The following is a 19,281-nucleotide window of genomic DNA, read 5'->3' on the forward strand; positions in this document are numbered from 1 at the left end:
CCCTGGCACTCCTAAAGGGTTAGTTTGGTTCTCTCTCTGGAACATTCTACCCTTAGGGTTGGACAACTCCAAGGGCTCTCACTTATCTAAAGAGATTCTGGGGACCCAGTCAGTGCCTATGCCAGAGCTAGCAGTAGAAAAAGACAAAGGGTCCACCTGGAGCTAGTCACTTCATCCATCTACTCACTCTCTGGCCTTCTACCCTCTGTTAGGTCAGGCATTGAACATTCTGAAAGTTAATTTCATAAAATATCTGTGTGTATGTGTGCAGGCACTGTGCTCAATGCTTTGTGCTGGAGGTAAAACAAAGCAAAAACAAAGTGGTGTGTGTGTGTGTGTGTGTGTGTGTGTGTGTGTGTGTGTGAATGTATGTGTGTGAGAGACAGAGAGAAAGAGAGAGAGACAGACAGACAGATCTGTCTTTGGAGGTGATGGATACTAAATGCAAAACACATAAATTGTATAGTATTGGAGTTTGTGCAAATAGCTATGAGTAGAGGAGTAGAGAAGACTCTGGGAGGTGAGATGAAGGGATGTCAAAGAAATCTTCCTGGAGAAAGTGACCTTTAAAGCAACTCTTGGAAGGCCATTTTTCTAGGAGGGACTTGAAGAGAGTACTCCAGGCAGAAGGCTATACACTGTGTGGATCAGGTCAGGGGACAGGAGACCCTGGGTCAGGGAAGGCTGAAGAGGAGGCTGACTGTCCTGCCTCTCAGGTACCTGGGCAGAAATTTGAACATTATTTTATGGATCAGGAATAGCCCAAATGAGACAGTCCCCAGGAATTTCCAGGCTCACAGCAAAGATTAACAGGAAAGATATTAGAAGAGTGAGTGAAGAGGACTTTTACCTTTGTATGTTGAACATCCACCTTGAGGGCTGGGGATGTAGCTCGGTGGTAGCGTGCTTGCTTAGCATGAACTAGGTCCTACATTCGATTCACAGTACCATGGGAGGAAAACAACAACAAAACCAGAAGAAATTAAACACTCTTTTGTCAGTCTGAGCTCTCTGTGTGCGTGGTGCATGGTGCATGGTGCATAACGCATGGCTTTCCCATCATTATCTTTCTGTGCTGTCTGACAATGCCCCATCCCCCAGCATCAATAGCAGGAAGCCTCCCTCCATGATTCAGTCATCTTCTGTTACATCAGAGCTCTGGGTACAACATATGCCATGTCTCCATCACCACTGACTGATTATATGCCAGTGTTCATTTCCCCTTCCAGCAACCCATCTTTGAAACGGTGGCTTCAGGGAGGGAAGCTCTTAAATCTTCTATGAACTGTTGCCTACACCCCAGCCTGGGATTGGAGCCACACAGTGCCACCTTCTGGCAGTAGGTAGAATGGCAAGCAAGATGTTGGAGGGAGGGAGTAATGGGAAGGAGAGAGAGGGAGGGAGGGAAGAGGGAGAGATGTGGGAAATCAGGCACTCTGGTGGGAGCTTTGTTTAGGGGGCAGATGATTAAGGGCGAGAGCCGGGCAAGAAACAAGAGTGAGCACCTGAGTGCAGGATGGAACAGCTGCCCGAGGTGTGGCCCCAACGTTCAGCTGTAAGGGTTACTGGGAACAAACTTTGGGATTCAGCCAGACAGCCAGGGACCCTGTTACCTTGGGGACAGGGATGTTGTTCATAAGATTGGGGAGATAAGCCTTTCCCTGATCGAGAACTTCCAGGGATCAGGGGCCTAGCCTTAAAGCCAAGTGTCCGCCCCTACCCCCCACCCCCACCCCCCTGCTTTCCAGAACAACTTGTTTTTGCTTTAAAGCCTGGGACTTTGACCTGGGAGCTGTTTCCTCCCCTTGGTCACCTGGTGTTCTTCCTACTCATCCTGCCTTACTGTGTTCTGGGAGTCTTTGCTTCCTGCTGGGGTTTTAGGGAAGTTGGGGTTGCTTTGGGAAAACAGACTGGATCTCCCATGCTGGGTCGAGGTTGGGGTATTCCCTGCGGGCATGAGCTAGTGAATGGGTATCATTCACTGCCTCTCTTTGGATCTCTACCTTTGGCTGCTGGAGTAGAACTCTACTCGGGGATTATTACACTTTCCTGCTTCACCCTGCCTTCTCTTCTCTCTAATACCTGTGTGTTGAGCCTGTGTTTGATCCCTCAGTTTAACTTTCTCTCTCTCTCTCTCTCTCTCTCTCTCTCTCTCTCTCTCTCTCTCTCCCTCCATCTCTCTCTCTCTCTGTCCATCCTGGGGAGGCCATGTGTCCCATCTTGAGGCACTGCTACCCACCCAGTTGCCCAAGTCAGAAACAACCTGAAAGGAACCCACTCCTTACCTCTCCAGCTAGTCATGTACCCAGAAACCACACCCTGATGCAGCCCAGTCAGTGGCTGCACACAGCAGCAACCCCAAGTCTGATGATCTTTTCATTTTCTCAAATGGGAGAGCTGACCTTGGTCCCTTACCCCCTGCTTAGAACCACTGAGGAAGGCAGGCTGGATATTTGTTAAATTCTGCCCCATTCCTTTCATTCCAGCCAGTGGTTCCTTGGCTGTTCATTAACGCCTTTCATGGCTGCTCCTCCGTGCTCCCGTAGATTCTCAGAACAAATTCCACGTGATTTCACTCATCCCCGTGAAGAGTTTCCCTACAACCCCTTGGAGAATAATCCACTGTTACATGGTCACAGGCCCACTGTACATGCATGAACGTAGGCTACACACATGCATGCCCAGAGAGAGCAGGCTCAGGTTCTCACCCTGCCTCTGAACAGCAGGTTTGTCATTTTTATACTTCTCGTGGTCTGCCAGCGTTTCCTTCCTTTGATTTTTTTTAATTTAATTTTTTTTTTTTTTTTTTTTAATTTGGACAGGAACTAGGACCTGTTGGCAAATGTGACTCAGGACAAGTAGTGCTGTGGAAAGCCCTCACAAATACAGGACCCATACCATCCACAGTGACATTGTCAGTATTTAATGCCACAGGCACCCAGACTTAGCCATCTTATTTCCAAACTCAGCCTTTCTAAACCTGATCTAGCCAGGCTGAAATTGGCTCGTCCGGAATTTGAATTTAGTGGGGTGGGACCTGGATCACAGGCTTCATGTTCTGTATTCAAGGACAGATGGACCTGTGACTGTGCCCTGGGGCTTCCTCAAAGTACCTGAGTACCTGCCTGGAGTCAAGACAGCATGAGATCTATTACCTGAGTGTCCACTGGGAAGGGCTGTTTGCAATGTCCTTTTAAGAACCCATGAAAGCAACAGGGACTGTCAAAAACGCTTTTCCCTGCCCTTCCTTAGGAAAAGGGTCTAGTCTTCTCTAGGATCTCCACTCCCATATTCTGGGGTACCTGGGGCAAGGGGCCCCACATTGACCTTCAGCCCTGACCTCTGTAGGTACTGGGAGGTCAGGTGAATGCGATGCCTTCTGTGGAATGGGAGGTGTCTTCTGTGGGGCCTGGCTCTATTGTGTCATGGTTATTCTTGGCTATAGATTGGGCTCTGGCATTTGGAATCATCCTTCCTTTGTTCTTCTCAAGCTCCCCTGATGAATGGAGGCAGATTTGAAGTCAGGTAGGTGTTGAGGCTTCTGAGGACCATTGGATTGGTCAGGGCTGGAGACTGTGAAGTTAGGTTGTGTCTCAGGGTGGGGACCCAGGGTCTGGCTTGGTGGGGCAGATACCGATGAGGGGAGGGCAGAATGTAGAACAGCTCTAGGGAAAGTGGACAGGTGAGTGAGCCTTCCCTGAGTTTCAGTCACAGCCCTGTTCCTCTGGCTTCTTGAGCCAGCCAGCAGTGTCTTAATCTCCCTGTCAGCCCTCCAAGAAGCCCCACCCACTGGGCCCATTTCAAGGCAGGACTGAAAATATGTCACACCTTTCAAAGGGAGCCCAGCCCCACTGCCAGGAAAGGTGAGTTCAGAGGGAGATTTCTGAGGTAGTGTGGGTATTGGAGGAGGCTGGGATTTCCCCTTTACTTCCTTGATTCACTGGCCTATTTCCTTTACTGGCTTCCCATGGGGTACCTTAAATGCCAGTTTGTTGGGCTGGGCATCAGCCAGGCTTGGCAGCTCATTTCCATGGGAGGAAGGGCAGTTTCTCTTCAAGAGCCTGCCAGCCCTTCCTCCCCGCCCTCTCTCCCTTTCTGCCTAACCCAATCGTGTCTCTCTTTCAGGGCCAGACTGCTCCCCAGCTGATCTCAGAAAAACACCCCAGACCTCCAGCAGCTCCAGGAGTCCAAACACCAGCAGTGGACCAAGGCCCTACAGCTGCCTGCAGCCATGTTGGCCCTCAGCCTGCTCTTACTGGGTCTGCTCTCTGCAGTGGCACCTGCCAGCTGTCAACAAGGTAGTACGGGATAGGAGCACCTGGGTTGCAGGGAGGAGAGGGCTGGTGACCTGGGTAGGATGGGGTGGTGACCTGCGTGTCACATTGTGTTTTGGAGGGGGAGCAGGCATTGGGCCAGCCACACTCTTTTGACTTGGGCTGTGTGATTTGTTTTCCTCCAGTCAGAAGTGGCACAGTAGAGGACACATTGGCTCTGGGGGGTTTAGGGTAGGGACAGGAGTTGAGATCCTAACTCCACAGCAGGAATTGCCCCAGAGATGACTGGGTACAGAGGGCAGGGGCTGAGAACTTGAGGCTGGGAGTGGTCCCAAGGCACCTTCAAATGCTTGCTCTGGGCAGGATGGGTGGTGGTGTATAGGAGCTGTCTTAAGTCCTTGGCTTTGACCTAATTCTTTGTTTGTTTGTTTTGAGACAGGGTCTCTCTATCCTGAACTATCCTGAAACTCATAATGTAGACTAGGCTGGTCTTGAACTCATAGAGATAGTCTGCCTCTGCCTCCTGGGTGACCTAAATCCTCTTTTTTCTCACTTTTCCAGAGTAGTCCCACCACAGGTGTACTCTTGTCCAAGCTCTTTCTGCCGTGCTGCGTGATCTCAAGGAAATTACTGCCCCACTTTTTGATTTAGTGTTTCCATTAATTCTCAGTAAACCTCACCCTGCCCACCTCTCAGAGCTGCTGCCATGTTAGAGATTTGGAAGTCCCTGGTGTCCAGGGGCAGGGGGCTGACAAAGATCTCGTGTATATTTGCTTCACCTCTGAGTCCCATTCTTGGAGGCTCTCTGAGAAACTGAAGTACCAGAGAGATGAGTAACTTACAGAGGTCAAGAAGGAACAGGTCTTGAACCAATTTTTTTTCCCACCTGTCTTTGACTCTGCCACTTGCTCTCTAGAACCACAAGAGGAGGAGCAGAGGACTGTGGTCCCTGATGTCATGTGAGGAGTTAGCTGTAAGAGCCACAGCAGATGGAAAAGGGGAAGGAGCCTCCCAGAGTTGTTCCCAATGCCTGAGCATCATTGGCCAGTGTTTCTTGGCCAGTGTCGGGAGGGATGGACCCAAAACAATGGCCCTTGCAGAGCAACCATACTGTGCATCTTCTGCTACCTGGGGTTGCTAACTGAGGGCTGCAAGCCAGAGTTCCAGGATTCTCCTTTTTCCCAACATCTGCCAGCCTCAGAGACTGTACTAAGTGTAGACAAGTCTTCACTGTAGCAGAAGAGCATCAAGGACTTTGGCGTGGGAATGAGGCAAGCAGAGGTCTTTTCATGCCCAGCTTCTCATAATGTAGGATGGCTCTAGTTACACAGTCATGTTGTCTGAAGGCAGGACCCCTCCCAAGCATCCCTTTGTCCTCTCTTTGCTCCCAAGGCTGTCAGCTGCTGGGTGACTTGTCTTTGGAGAGTGAGGTCCTCATTTTAACGGGGAGAATGGTTTTCCTTGGGGCTGCTAGTGGCCTGGGGCAGAGGCTTCTGAGAAGTTTAAGGGTTGGGTCTGACACAAGGGTGAAAAAGTAGAAGGGGTACATGGCTAGATCTTAACCTAGTCTCTGGCCTTTGTGTCCTGGCCACCCTGCTGGAGAGGATGAGGGGCCTCCAATCTGGAACCCACCCTTCCTTGCCATCTTACCGATCCCTGCACCCCAGCTGAGCCCAGGGGCAGACCTCACCCCTCCTAGTCTTCCTGGAGAAGCTTTACACTCAAGAACTGGATCTTCCAGCTGCCAGCTTTAGCCTGGCAGCTCTGGGCCAGTGGGGGAGGAGGGGCCACTCCCAGCTGACAGGGCCTAGGCCAGCCATTGGGGCTGCCTTCTAGTCTCTGTTTTCTTGCACTTCCTAGGGGGCCCTGCATGTGACTCTAGGGGCAGTGTGCAGGAAGGAGGCTCTGGGAGCAAACCCTTAGGCATGTTCCCTATTTGGCTGTCCAGGTTTTCTTCAGAGGTTAGTAAGCTCTAAGCCCTCATCCTTCCCTTGCACTTAGGAGAGTAGACAGGCTATACTTATGTCCACTCTGGCCACTCAGATGTCTCCCTTGGCCCTACCAAGGCTTTTGGCCTTTGACACAGTGTCCAGACTCTCTTGTGCCTGCAACTCCTCTTCCTTTTCCAGGTCTGGGGAATCTTCAACCCTGGATGCAGGGCCTTATTGCTGTGGCCGTGTTCCTGGTCCTTGTGGCAATTGTCTTTGCTGTCAACCACTTCTGGTGCCAGGATAAGCCGTGAGTGCTGTGGGAAGGCCTGGGGCTGGCAGCTCCCAGTGGTCAGGGTGGCACTAGAACTGTTGTTTTTCCTCTAGTAGGGGATGACCTCAGGAGCTCTGGTTAAAGTCTTGTCACTGCAAGGATGGGAAACTGGTCCTCAAATTCCCAGGAAGAGTTAGTATTGCGGTAAATAAGGATCAGGATAAACAAATAGGCCGAATAGATGTTTATTCAGGGAGAAATAACTTACAACCTAGACAGATGAACACCAGGAAATTCAACCCGATCCTCTCCTGTCCGAGTCACGCCAGAAAAGAGAGAGCGCCTTCCTGGCCCCCTCCGACCTCCTTCCTCAGGTCACCTCCGCCCATCGTTCCACCCCCCAATGGGCGTGGTCAGTGCTACAGAAGGACTACCTCACTACAAGTTAGTGACAGTACGAGCTCTGAGCATCTGTGGCTTCCATGGCTACACTCTGTTAGCCTCACGGCTTTCTCATTCCCTCATACCCTACCTGGCATGAACTTGGGAGAGATGTCTTCTCTTCTCAGTGTCTCAGTTTTTTGTTGTTGTTGTTTCTTTTTGTTTTTGTTTTGTTTTTTTCCCACCCATTGAAATTTGGATGGGAGCCTGGTCCTCCTCCTGAAACAGAAGGCCCATCCTTTCGGGAGGTCAGCTACAAGTGATGCAAAGGACCTCACAGGCACACACACTGGCTAAGCAATTCAAGTCAAATACAGTGAAGTACAGAGTGCAGCCACTGATCTGGCTTGGGGGTTGGGAGGAGGCTTGTTAGCAAGGCTTCACTGATTGCACATTCGCTCCAAAACCTGACACACAAGGTGTCAGTCAGAGGATGGGGTGGCATGGGAGAAGCACACTTCTAAGTTTGGGGCCTGACATTGGCACCAGGCATAAATGCATGGAGATCAAGATCCCCCTGAGTAAAAGCTATATCTGCTTTAGGGGATTTTTCTCGGGTCTCACCAAGGTGGCCTGGCAGCCAGGGACCCAGCCAGGGACCCAGCAGCCCTGCACAGCCTGCAGAGTATGTACAGAGTTCAGGGTTGGAGAAGGACAGAGAGTTCCATTGTGAGGCTGATGAGGTCAGTAGGATCTGGCAGCACCAATGACCTAGACTAGGGCTTTTATGTCTGTGCAGCTGAAATAAGTGGATAAGATGACCTTAACAGAGTCCTTTTGGCTGTTCTGTGCGGGTGCATAGTGTGTGCATTTCAGAAAGGGATGGATGAATCTAAGAGCTGTTGAGGAGGAAACCTGGTAGTTGATGGAGGTAGGCACTAGGGGGCGCTCAAGAGAGAGAGGGAGAGAGAGACAGATACAGAAACAAGAGAGGAGTGTGTGTGTGTGTGTGTGTGTGTGTGTGTGTGTGTATGTTGGGGCGGGTGGGGGAGAGAGAGACAGAGAGAGACAGAGAGGAGTGTGGGGGGGTGGGGGGTGGGGGTGGGAAGTACAGGAATGACTCTAGAAGGCTTCCTAAGGCAAAGGACACCGAGAACAATCTGAGTTGACTTTCATGGGACATGTCAGGTGCCATGTGCCTGTGGGATGTCTCAGGACAGCTAAGCATGTTTGAGGGACCCTCACAAAAGCAGTTTGAGGGGTAGAAGGAATTTTCTGGCAGAAATGCTCTATCTCTGCTTTCTGTGACCACTAACCACATCTCCTAATTTGGGCTGTACTGTTGAGTCTATGATGGGGCTGAGGGTGTGTGCCTGAGTTCTAAGAGACCTGGGACTTAGGATAAGTGTCTTACAGTTGCTTGTGTAGGGCTGGAGGAGAAGGAGGAGGAGACTGGAAGCTGGTGTCTGCAGGGCCCAGAGAATGCTGGCGGTGCTTTCTGTCTTGGATCTGGATGGGGTGGAGTGGACAATCACTGATGAGCTACTGATAAGCTTCATTTCCAGGGAGCCTGGGAGCATGGTCATGATCGTTGGAAACAAGACAGATGGGGTCCTGGTGGGGATGGATGGCAAATACTCCTCAGTGGCAGCTGGCTTCAGGTGAGATATTATTGGGAGAGCTGGAAAGGTGTGTGAAGCCAAGAGGAAGGGCTGGTGAGCTGAAGAGGCTTCTGTGGGGACTACAGTCACCTATGGGAAGACAAGGGTTCAATTTGAGGAGACGGCTCAGACAGGGGCAGGGTCTTTGTAGGATAATGGGTGTCATGGGGAGAAGGGGTTCAGTGGGGAGGGGGGGAAGGGAATCAGAGAGAAGGGTGAGTGGGTTGGGGGACTTTGAGGGGAGGGAGTTCTTAGGAGGCTGTGTGGGGAAACCGAGTAGAGAAGGAACAGGAGACTTGGGTGGGGATGTTTCTGAGGAGCCTCCAGTCCAGGCACACAGGTCCAGATATGTTTAGGGGAAGGGCTCTCCTCTCCCCTCCCTGGGAGCCAGATGCTAATTCTGGAGAGAAGGCCTGATACAGAATAGTGAAGAGGGAAAGAAGGGGGGGGGGAGCCAATGACCCTGTAAGCCCTACCTCCTTTTCCAGGTCCAGTGAGCACAAGAATGCCTTCGAGAATGTTCTGGAGGAAGAGGGCAGGGTCCGCAGCACACCCATGTGACAATCTCCTCCATGGCCCCAGTCCCCAGGCTAGAGGGAACAGAATTGATGCCTACCACATCACCCAGTCGCTGCTCTTCAGGCATCTACTGAAGCAAGCTGACCCTCTTGGCTCTCTTGAATCACAGCCATCTCAGGCTAGGACTCAGATCAAGCTGAGCACAGGATGTTCTGTGGTCCTGGGGTCTTTTATCCATTTCTGAGGAGCATTGAAAAAAGATGCACAGCTCAGCCTCTCCCCTTTCATCTTCCTCCTGCAACCATGGAAGTGGCCCTTATTTCTGTGAAATAAAGACTTTTTTTTTATTTCTGGGGCAAAGGTTCAGACCCAGCTTCCAGGCTCCAAGCAAGGCCTGGCTTGTTTCTTTTCAGTCATGACAACTGCCTTCTAGGGTCCATTGCCATTTGATTTACTGATTACCCAGGAAGCCCTGGAACCACAGGGCAGTTAGGGACTGAGAGGTCCAATTGGAGAGGCTGAGGCTGTGTGTGTGTGTGTGTGTGTGTGTGTGTGTGTGTGTGTGTGTGAGAGAGAGAGAGAGAGAGAGAGAGAGAGACTTCTTAGAGCCTAGGGAGTGTGGGGAACTCCTTATGGGTGTGGCTATGTGTGGGAGAGTTGAACTCATCCCTGCCTGTGGGTGGCCTTTGTCTCTTCAGACTAAATCCCTCCTTTGCCTCAGGCAGGCAGGAGATTTTTTCAGGAGGAAGACCTTGCTGAGAGCTGGGTATCCTGGACATGCTCAACCCTGGTGCATTTCAAAATGTCCTTCATGTATGGATGGCAGGAAGAGAGACCTGTGTGCTGAGGATCTTTCCCTTTTTGCCCTTCTAGGCAGAGCCCTTCTACAAGAACACCCTTCCCCACAGCTCACCCTTCAAGCATCTTCTGGAGTTTTCCTATACAGCACACCACCCACTCTTCCCAGGGCTTCAGAGTGTTGGGCTAGCATATGGGAAAGAAAACTGTGAGACTGAGGCAGAGGAAGCCCACATCTGTATCCTCAGTGGCCTGTCAACCTACTGCTGTCACTCCAAGCTCCTGATCATGTGTGGAGAATTTGGGCAGTCTCTGGTAGGGCAGGTTCCCTGCTGTCAGCTGGGTAGTCAGGGGAACCCAATCTGGAAAAGGGACCAGGTGGCTCTGAGGCAAGGACCTGCCTGACCTTGTTCCTCCTCTGTATCTGTGTGTCTCACTGGACAGCACCTGCCTCTCTGTCTGTGGTAATAGCCCCAAACAGACTCATTTCCAGATCTAGTGGACTGTGTGGCGAGGGCTTCTTGTTTCCAGATTTCTTTGCCACTGGTTTCACCTTTTCACAGCATGGTCACAGCAGTTACTTTGTGGTCTACGGCTTGCCTGAATGTCTCAAGGAGTACCCACAGATCATCTCTGGGGGTTAGGAGCCAGCCTGTAATGGAGGTAGAGCTCTGAGCAGAGAAGGGCTGGGAGTAGTGTTTCTGCTCTAGGTCTCCCTGCCTTGCTGTGTGACCTAGGGCAACTCTCCTGCCCTCTCTGGTCTTCAGCTTTAGGGACATTATTGGTGCCCCTGGGATGACTCTTGTAGGCATTTGTCTTCTGTGGTTTTCTAAAACTCGTGCCATCTCACCCATTTCTGACAATTTAAAGTGTGCCTGTTCTTTTCCCTTTTCCTCCAGGAACTATCACTTGACAAAAGCAGAAAGCAAAGCCAGGGGGTCAGGCAGCCCAGTTTTTTTTTTTGTTGTTGTTGTTTTTTTTTGTTTTGTTTTGTTTTTGTTTTTTTTTTTTCCCCTCACTGAAGGAGAGGCAGAAGATGGTGGAGGCTGGGTCTCCGTTAAGGCACAAAAATCCCTTCCTTGATAAAGCTAGCTCCTTTTGTCGACAGATAGGATCCCCGTGCAGGTGGCCATAAAGCTTCCCACCTCTGCCCCCAAGCTGTTCAGGAAAAGTGTAGGTGGGTTAAATTCAGCCCTCTTTATGCCCCCAGTCTGCCAGGGCCGGGACAGAACCACCTGTGAGGTGTTGCTAGATAAGGCCTGCTTCCACAGAAGCAAGCCCTGCCGCTCACCCTCAAACCTCCAAATGCAGAGAGATGCGCTGCTGTGCCCATAGAGCTTCAGTGATTGCCCCTACAGGGCCCAGGCTGACACTGACCTACAGTCCTCCTCCCCCACTCCATGTTCCGGTCCTGACCAGGGGCTGGGAATAAGGGAGCGCCCACCCCAGAACCGTCAAGACCCCCGTTCTTATCACCAGCTCCCACCTGCCGGCATGGTCGGATCAGGAGGGAAGGAGGCTGGGCCAGGGCCAGGCCGCTGCTTAATGACCCTCCTGGGGCCTAATCTCAGACTGTCAGCCGCTCGGAGCGGAGCCTCGGGCCGACTCCTGGAGGAGGCTGATAAGGCACCAGCTGGGCCTCCCACCATCTTCTGGGCCACACCACCGGTCCCTAGGGGCGGTATCTGCGAGCCTGGGGCGGGGCTGGAGACGAGTGCCCCACCCTTGCCAGGGAGGAAACCAGGAGCTCCCGAGTGACCAGAGGCGGGGCCACACCGACTCACTACCCTGCCCATTCCTCATTCTTCGCTTTCCAAGATCTCTCTGCCGCCATCCAGTTTCTCTTTGTCTCTTTCTTAGCCTCTTAGGACGTTTTTGTTCTGTCTTCTGTATCCGATCTCTCTGCTCTGCCTCCACTCGAGCTCGAGGTCAGCTGCCAGCTTACTTCCAGCCGGTTCTCCCCAGTACTCCCTACCTTGGCTTGCAAGTCTTATGCAACCTCTCATTTCCTTGTGTCGCCTTATCTCCGGGGCTGGCTGGTCGCTACCACAGGCTCTGCCTAGCGAACTCTCCTGCTGTTTGGGGCAAGCTGCTCATTCTGATTCCTGGAATAGGACTGGCACCCTTCTTTCCCCTATTCCAACCCAAACGTGTGGATCTCATAGGATGACATAGGTCACACCAAAGTCAGGCAGGAAGGGGATCGTCCACTCAAATTGTACAGGTGGAGAGTGAAGCAAAGCTGACTTCAGTTAGTCATGAACGGGAACTTGTCGCCTGTAGTTGGTTCTGATAAAGGCTCTACCTACAGAGTGGTCCCTGGTGGGTGCTGGGTGGAGGGGATGCGTTTCAGGTTACCTCCTCACACTCAGTAACGTGTAATGGGTAATGTGCAAGAAATAGCTTATTAGATCAGGCAACTCTTGGGCAGAACTTCCTCCCCCAGGCCACGGGAAGGAGGAGTGCCCCGCCAAGTCACATGCTTGCTAGTCCTCCTAGACCACACTCAGAAGTAAGTTACAGGGCTGGAGGCATCAGAGCTCACCTTGGGACCTTCTCAGGAGGCACCTGCTTCCTGACAAACTGGGCTGGAAGTCTCAGCTCTGTAGCTTGCCTACCTTTTCAGCTTTCAGCTGTTGTCACAGCACACAGGAGCCAAATCCCAGCTCCAAGCTGCTGTGTATGGGATCTCTACATGACCCTACCCAGTGAAACTGGAGCTGTAATAGCTCCCTTGCAGGCCTACTGGGAGGAAACAAGGGTGGCTTATGTGTTGACATTGCACCCAAGACTTGCCATGTAGTAAGACATCCCCCGTGTGCCTCCCACACCAACCTCCAGGCAGCTCTAGCTCTGTGCTTTTGTGGTCTCTGCACATATTCTACCTGATCCACTATGCCATCGGGCCATTTTCCGGTGTCCAGTTCCAGCTCCAGCTCTAGGAGCCCCACCAGAGCAGGAAGGGAGCCACTCTTCCTGCATTTGCTAGTACCCTGACAAGGATGGATTGGGGTAAGGGCAGCTGGGGGAAGGAGAAAACATACAAAGGAACTAAACTCTGGCAGTCTGTTCACCTGTGTGTCTGTCTGTCTGTATCGGTTCACCCATATGGATGTGAGTACTTATGCGCATATGCACATCTCTTTCCACAGGGTTGCTTCAGCATCCCTGGTCATCTGGCAGTCAATTCTGAAAGTGGGCAGCTCTGCTGCCATCTGGTGGCTGCAAACTCTGTGGGAAGGGCTGATCAGAGTTTTTGATTTTGTTTTGTTTTTTAATTTAAAAGCTTTATGATCTCAAGTGTGAACTTGGTGTGGTCCTCCTCAGTCTCCCAAGTGCTGGGATTACAGGTTCGAGCCCCTGACTGACTTCAGCAGAGCTTTTGGGTATCTGATAGGGATCTCCTTAAGTGCTCAGACTCAAATCTTGCCTGGCAGTCTTAGGAGTCTCTGTTACACTTGTGTTTACTGCATGCTGCCATTTCCTGTGGGGGACATCCTCTGTTAGCTGGGGATCACACACACACACACACACACACACACACACACAGAGAGAGAGAGAGAGAGAGAGAGAGAGAGAGAGAGAGAGAGAGAGAGAGAGAGAGAATATGAATCACAGCACCACAGCATCCATCCAGAGCAAGTTGGAAGATGTTGGAATGTTGGAACCAGGACAAGGTGCAGAGAGGTCCCTGGTTCCTGCATGGACCAGCCCTGCACCTAGCAGCTTGGTGTGTGCTTGTGCCACTTAGGCAGAGAGACATCTTATTCAGTTTTCACAGGCATGATGGAAGTCAGTGGATGGTGCTGAGGATGGCAGATATCAGGAACCAGCAGTGTGTGTGTGTGTGTGTGTGTGTGTGTGTGTGATGAAGCAGCATTTACAACCATGGGGAGTTTAGTAGCCTGCAAAGGGACATGGACAGTGCCAGTACTTGAGGGGAGATTGAGAGTGTGGTTTTGGTCTGAGCTAGAGGCCTTGCTTTAGGTTGGGTGCTCCCTGAGTTGTTAGCCCAGGCTGGGTTGGGGAGATGGCTCAGAGGTTAAGAGAGCTTGTTGATCTTCCAAGGAACCAGAGTTCAGTTCCCAGAACTCACATCAGGCAGCTCATAAGTACCTGTAACTACAGTTCCAGACACCCAATGCCCTCTTCTAACCCCTGAGGGGACACACACACACACACATACACACACACACACACACACACACACACACACACACACACACACACACAGAAAAACAAGGAGCACAGACTTGCAGCCGTACATGAAGTGCACCTGGAACTGAAATGAGGCAGTAAATGCCACCTGTTTAACAGGATGGCATGAATAGTAAAAGAAACATGCTTGTGGGCTATCTACTGCTCAGACATGGGTTTAAACCAACAGAAAGTCTTTATTTGCCTGCTGATGACTACATTGGGTGTTTGGGATCCCAGGGTAGCCTCAAGCCTTTCTCAGGGTGAACTTTTAAACACAAAAATCATGTCTTGGGTTAACACACTTCAGTTAACAGTAGTATTTGGCTAGAAGTGGGACTACAGAAGCCAAAAAGCAAGTTTAATACATTTAGAGACTTTCCAAAAACTATGGCTTTTGAAGGATTGGGCCATTTTAGTTTTGGCAGGTGGCACTTTCTGCATGCTAAGTTTTACAGCCTGAATGGTACTTGCAGTTTCCAGCTCGATCTCTCTCACTCGCCCCCATTCCTCTACCTATGGCATTCCATGAGGCTGCTCTCACCAAGGGTGATCTAGTCCCACCTTCTTGCTGTAAAACACAATGGTCTCAGAGTCTTCTGTGTTCAGGGAAGCACGCTACATCCATTTTCTTCTGTGGGACTGTTTCTAATTACTCGTCTTGATAACTCAGTACCAACCCAGGCTTGCAGGTTGCCCCTACATAGGAGGGGGTGCTGTTGTTTGGTCAAGACGACCATTCTGAGACCCAGGAGACAGAGAACACATCTGTCTGTAACATTCGAATGTCCCAAATGTCCTGTTAGACAGTTTGTTGAATTATTGGCATGGGGACCTTATCTATTCCATTAATTTACAGGAGGCATCAACTTCAAATGAGCACCTTCAGTCATATCCCCTTTTTTGATCTTGCCCAGCTGAGACCGAAGTTCTGTAGGTGGCATCCATTCATGCAGACCTGAGACAGGGGCCACTCCAGTCCTGCTTCAGATCCCTCACCTCTTACTCTCTGACACCCCCCTTCCGCCTCACAGCTTCCCTGATTCAGTAGATGATTTGACTGAATGCTTGCAGCAGCCTCCTCCCGCTTCTACTCGTCCGTTTCCAGCACCCTCAGCCCTCTGCCTGCTGCAATCAGAGAGACATTCCAAATTGCCGATTCGGCGAGGATCCAGTTCAAGGCACTTGTAGCCCAATGTTGGGTTTGGAGCCAAACTTCTCTGGACAAATCTCATCTGCCAATTTGATATTAGTGTGATGTTGGTTAACTTATTGATCAAGGTACCTCAGTGCCCAAATACACAAATTAGAGTTAAATAGTGCCCATCCTATGAAGTTGTGGCAATCATTAAACAAGTTACCCTATCTTCTGTAATGTGTCAACAACTGTTCCTCAGGCTTTTGCTTAGCTGTCTTGTCTGCAATGCCTATAGTAGCCACTAGATGGCCACACTGTGATTCAGCCTTCTTCCTTGAGAGAGGCTTCACCTCATTGACGACCAATTTCTCCACTTCCCCTGTCCTTCCTCATCATGGTCTTTCACGCCCCATTGCCTATGTTGTCCATGCTCATGATTCCTGGTTTTCCTTCTGTAGGCTTCATTCACCTCCTACAGGATAGCTCTCTGACTGCCGCACTCATCAGATGGGCCAAGCTCTGGTCTGTGAGCTTCAGGAGGACAGGGCATCCACAGAAGAGCCTGTAGAGCGGAAGTTCTCCAGGTTTGCTGAACGAATATGTCTGTGTTAGCCACACAGCTGGACATTTACATTGTCGGCATGGCCTTTAGCAGTCACTTAGACTTTCTGGGGCTCAGTTATCTTATTTCTAAATTGACATTAGAATGAGGACACTCCTTACATTTGCTGTGACAGTCTGGTGTCAAGCTCTAGTGTGAGAATTGCCATGCTGTAGACCCTGAGCCGCCATGTATAGAATAGCGCCTGCCTGCCAACCACTGCCCATGCCCACTCCCACCCTACACCAGCCGTTAGGTGGCACATTTAATGGTATTAAGAGTTATTAAGAGTTTGTTTACCTTGTCCCAAATATGGGAACCACCTGTGGCTACAGTTATGGATGGTGTGCAGTTAGGTTTGGTTGGGTAGATAGAAATATGCATTCCATGAAGAAATATTGCAAGTATTAGGCAAGAAAAGGGACCCTCTCAGTGGCATAGCATCTCCTGTTTTGGCAAAGTATACAAATCCTAGAGCACTGTTCCAAGGGAGGCCTTTAGCAATACCTGGTGGCCAGCATAGTAATTAATAGAACAGTGGGTGAGAGCCAGGAAAAGAAGGAAGGAAAAAAAGTCAAAGTTCTTATGTTTTAGTAATTTTGTTTTCAGTGCAAGGGTCTGAACCCAGAGCCTTGTGCTTGTTAGCAACGACTCTACCACTGGGCTACAGTCCCAACCCTCTTAATGGAAAATATTTTAGAAAAGATGGACAGAGAAACTTTACTGCTCTACTTATAAGGGGGAATATTTGCATTGTTTTCTAAAAACAATATATTGTATATAAACTGTATATAATTGATAACAATTTCTGAATTGTACCAGTAAGTAAAAGTTATGTGTTTGTGTTCTGAGATTCCTTTGAGACAGATATGCCCAAGGGTAAAATGATTTGCTTCCTAAATCAATAGGGTCCATTACTAATTGTGGCCATTTTCCAGGCTTGTGAAGGATATTACAACTGAGAAGGACTTTCAGTGAGGTCTAGGTATGGGCTTTTGAATTGGCCAATGGCATTCATTCACAGGCAAACTGTGTTTCTGTGTTTCGAGTGTATATAATATACCAAAAAGGAAGATCCATGACTTCTTTAGATTTGCTAAAAGGGGCATGATTTAAAGAAGATAAAGAATAAATGATGATTTTTGACATAATCTGCAGCTTGGCTGGGCATGTCAAACCTGATGGGAAAACCAAGACCAATGCTTAAGAAACTTAGCATCTGGGAGCTGGAGAGATGGCTCAGCAGTTAAGAGCACTGACTGGCCTTCTGAAGGACCTGGGTTCAATTCCCAGCACCCACATGGTGGCTCACGACAATCTGTAATTCTAGTCCTAGAGGATCTGATACCCTCCTCTGTGGGCACTGCATACACATGGTTGATAGTCATAAAGGCAGGTAAAACATCCATGCCCATAAAAATAAATAATTAAAAATCTGAGCATCAGTTTTTGCTCATGTTTATCTCCAGGTTGGGTAGGGGATGGAGAGCAAAGTGAACAAGTTATGGTATTTTGTTTGGGTTTATATGGATCCTTTAAAATGCCTGTTCTCTTGTGCCATTCCTGGTTTGGGAGTGGCTATTTAATTATGGATATTACTCCATCTTTTCTAGTGTTCACTTTAACACCAATGTTATGACAAATAGTTGGACACTTAAATGGCCTTGAAGCAAAGAGTAGAGAGCTTGATTATCTGGATAGAAATAAAGGAAGACACTGTCCACATAAATAATGGTCTACTATAATAATAAGGTCTCAATGAGTCAATTTAATTCTCTTCTACATTGAGGAGGCAGATAGCCTAGAGCTAGTGGGATGGCATCCAGACCTCTGTCTATCTTATTCTGTTCATCTTCAACACACAACTTTCAGGTAGTAATGTAAGTGTCCACAGAACACTGTAAAAAACTAGGCATGGTAGTTTGTGCACCTGTAATCCCCAGTGCTGAAGAGGGACAGACTGGACAAACCCTGGGGCCTTCTGGTGAGTCTGGATGAATTGGTTCAGTGAGAGATTCTGTCTCAAAAACTAAGGTAGAGAGTGGTTGAAAAAAAAATACTGTGCTCGTCTTTAGTCTAAACACGCACATACATTTGCATGTGCACATACATGCAGAGAGAGGACAGACATAGACAGAGAGACAAATAGAAGGGGACAGAGAGAAAGAATATATTCAGTAGCTGGCAATCATGTGCCCAGTTAAGGATTCTATTTCTGCGGGAGTGGACAGAGGATGTGGGAGTGATTCTGTGTCATCTCTGTTACAAGCAGACTGTAATGTAAGCATAGACTGTGACAGATCCTTCAAAATAGTATTTGGGACAGTGCTGATCATGAATGAGTCACAACATGTAGAATTCAGTAATCAAGAACCATTTAAATTTTCACCAGGCTACAGGTTAACTTATAAAAGAAACTTGTTGGCGCTTCACAAATTTAACTATTATTGTAACTTTTAGAGTAACTCAAGCACTCATGGCCATACTCACTGTAATCATCAAAGCTCCTGTTTAGTCTTACTTGGTCACGTACCAATTATACAATGAAGCAGAGAATCATTCCCCAGGTAGTTGGTGGTCTTCTGCAACTGTGCATATGGGCACAGAAGAGACAAAGGGTACACAGGAGCTGTGATACAGTTATGTGAACCTGTCAGGTGTTTCTACAGGAAGCATTTGGTATCATTCATTGCACTGGAAGGCTAAATTCTCTTTACCTTGTAGTATATTACTGATAAGGTAGGGGTTTTATTAAACCTGAGATGGTGGGTTGTCTGTCTGATTAGAGGACTCTTAGCCTCCACAAGTCATCCCTTCTTGCACTGTGCTTCCATGTTATTTGTGCCTTTGGTCGATAGGAGAGTTGTTGCATAGAATTTCTCCATAGTTAAAATGTTCAGAAATGCAAAGGACCGATGGACAACTGGTGAGAGAAGGCTGCTTCCAGAGATGATTTGAAGTTTTCCTATGGTTGGATAAGATGACTTTGGTAAGTTTCTCAAATATTGGATGCTGCCTCTTCATTCATACTTCCAGCCAACCAACAAGTTCTTTTGACTCTTCTAAATGTCACCAAAGTCACTCACACATTCATTTACCTTAAGGTTCACTGCCACCAGCCCTGGAAAGCATTATCTACTATTTTTTTTTAATTCAGGGGAGAGCATGAATGCCATGAATGCAGTCTCTTACTATAACAAATTATGGAGGCTAGTTTCACAAATTTCAGAAGTGAGTACGTCTGGAGTACAATGGATGAGCCTTGCCTTGGGAAAGCCACCTTTATGGTTATGATGTCTTTTCTGTCAGGTAAGAATGCAGCTCCTATGTTTTTCCATGGCTAAACTTTCTAATTGTATACCTTTCTTCTGGTTTCTACTTTTGCCCTCTCTAACCATTAATTAATATATTCGCTATCCATGCAACAGATGCAAAAGCACCCCTCCCATCCTTTTTCTCTCTCTTGAAGCTGAGGCTGGTCTTGAACTCATGGTTCTCCTGCTGGAGTTA

General features: G+C 49.1%; 1 protein-coding gene across 1 annotated transcript; it reads left to right on the forward strand.

Annotated features, from left to right (window-relative positions):
- The first annotated feature begins 4,013 nt into the window (after positions 1 to 4,013).
- On the forward strand, positions 4,014 to 9,387 carry Pdzk1ip1 (PDZK1 interacting protein 1). Its single transcript, XM_051188485.1, has 4 exons — positions 4,014 to 4,298; positions 6,404 to 6,512; positions 8,423 to 8,518; positions 9,007 to 9,387. Exons 1-4 carry the CDS (start codon positions 4,232 to 4,234, stop codon positions 9,077 to 9,079), a joined length of 345 nt encoding a protein of 114 aa, XP_051044442.1. The 5' UTR covers positions 4,014 to 4,231; the 3' UTR covers positions 9,080 to 9,387.
- Positions 9,388 to 19,281: the final 9,894 nt, after the last annotated feature.

Source organism: Phodopus roborovskii, unplaced genomic scaffold, assembly GCF_943737965.1.
Source record: "Phodopus roborovskii unplaced genomic scaffold, PHOROB, whole genome shotgun sequence".
Taxonomy (NCBI): domain Eukaryota; kingdom Metazoa; phylum Chordata; class Mammalia; order Rodentia; family Cricetidae; genus Phodopus; species Phodopus roborovskii.

Coding starts and splice junctions, on each gene's coding strand:
- Pdzk1ip1 (XM_051188485.1), top strand. CDS start 4,232: ATGTTGGCCCTCAGCCTGCTCTTACTGGGTCTGCTCTCTGCAGTGGCA. Junction 4,299..6,403: donor ACCTGCCAGCTGTCAACAAG/GTAGTACGGGAT, acceptor TTCCTTTTCCAG/GTCTGGGGAATCTTCAACCC. Junction 8,519..9,006: donor TCAGTGGCAGCTGGCTTCAG/GTGAGATATTAT, acceptor CTCCTTTTCCAG/GTCCAGTGAGCACAAGAATG.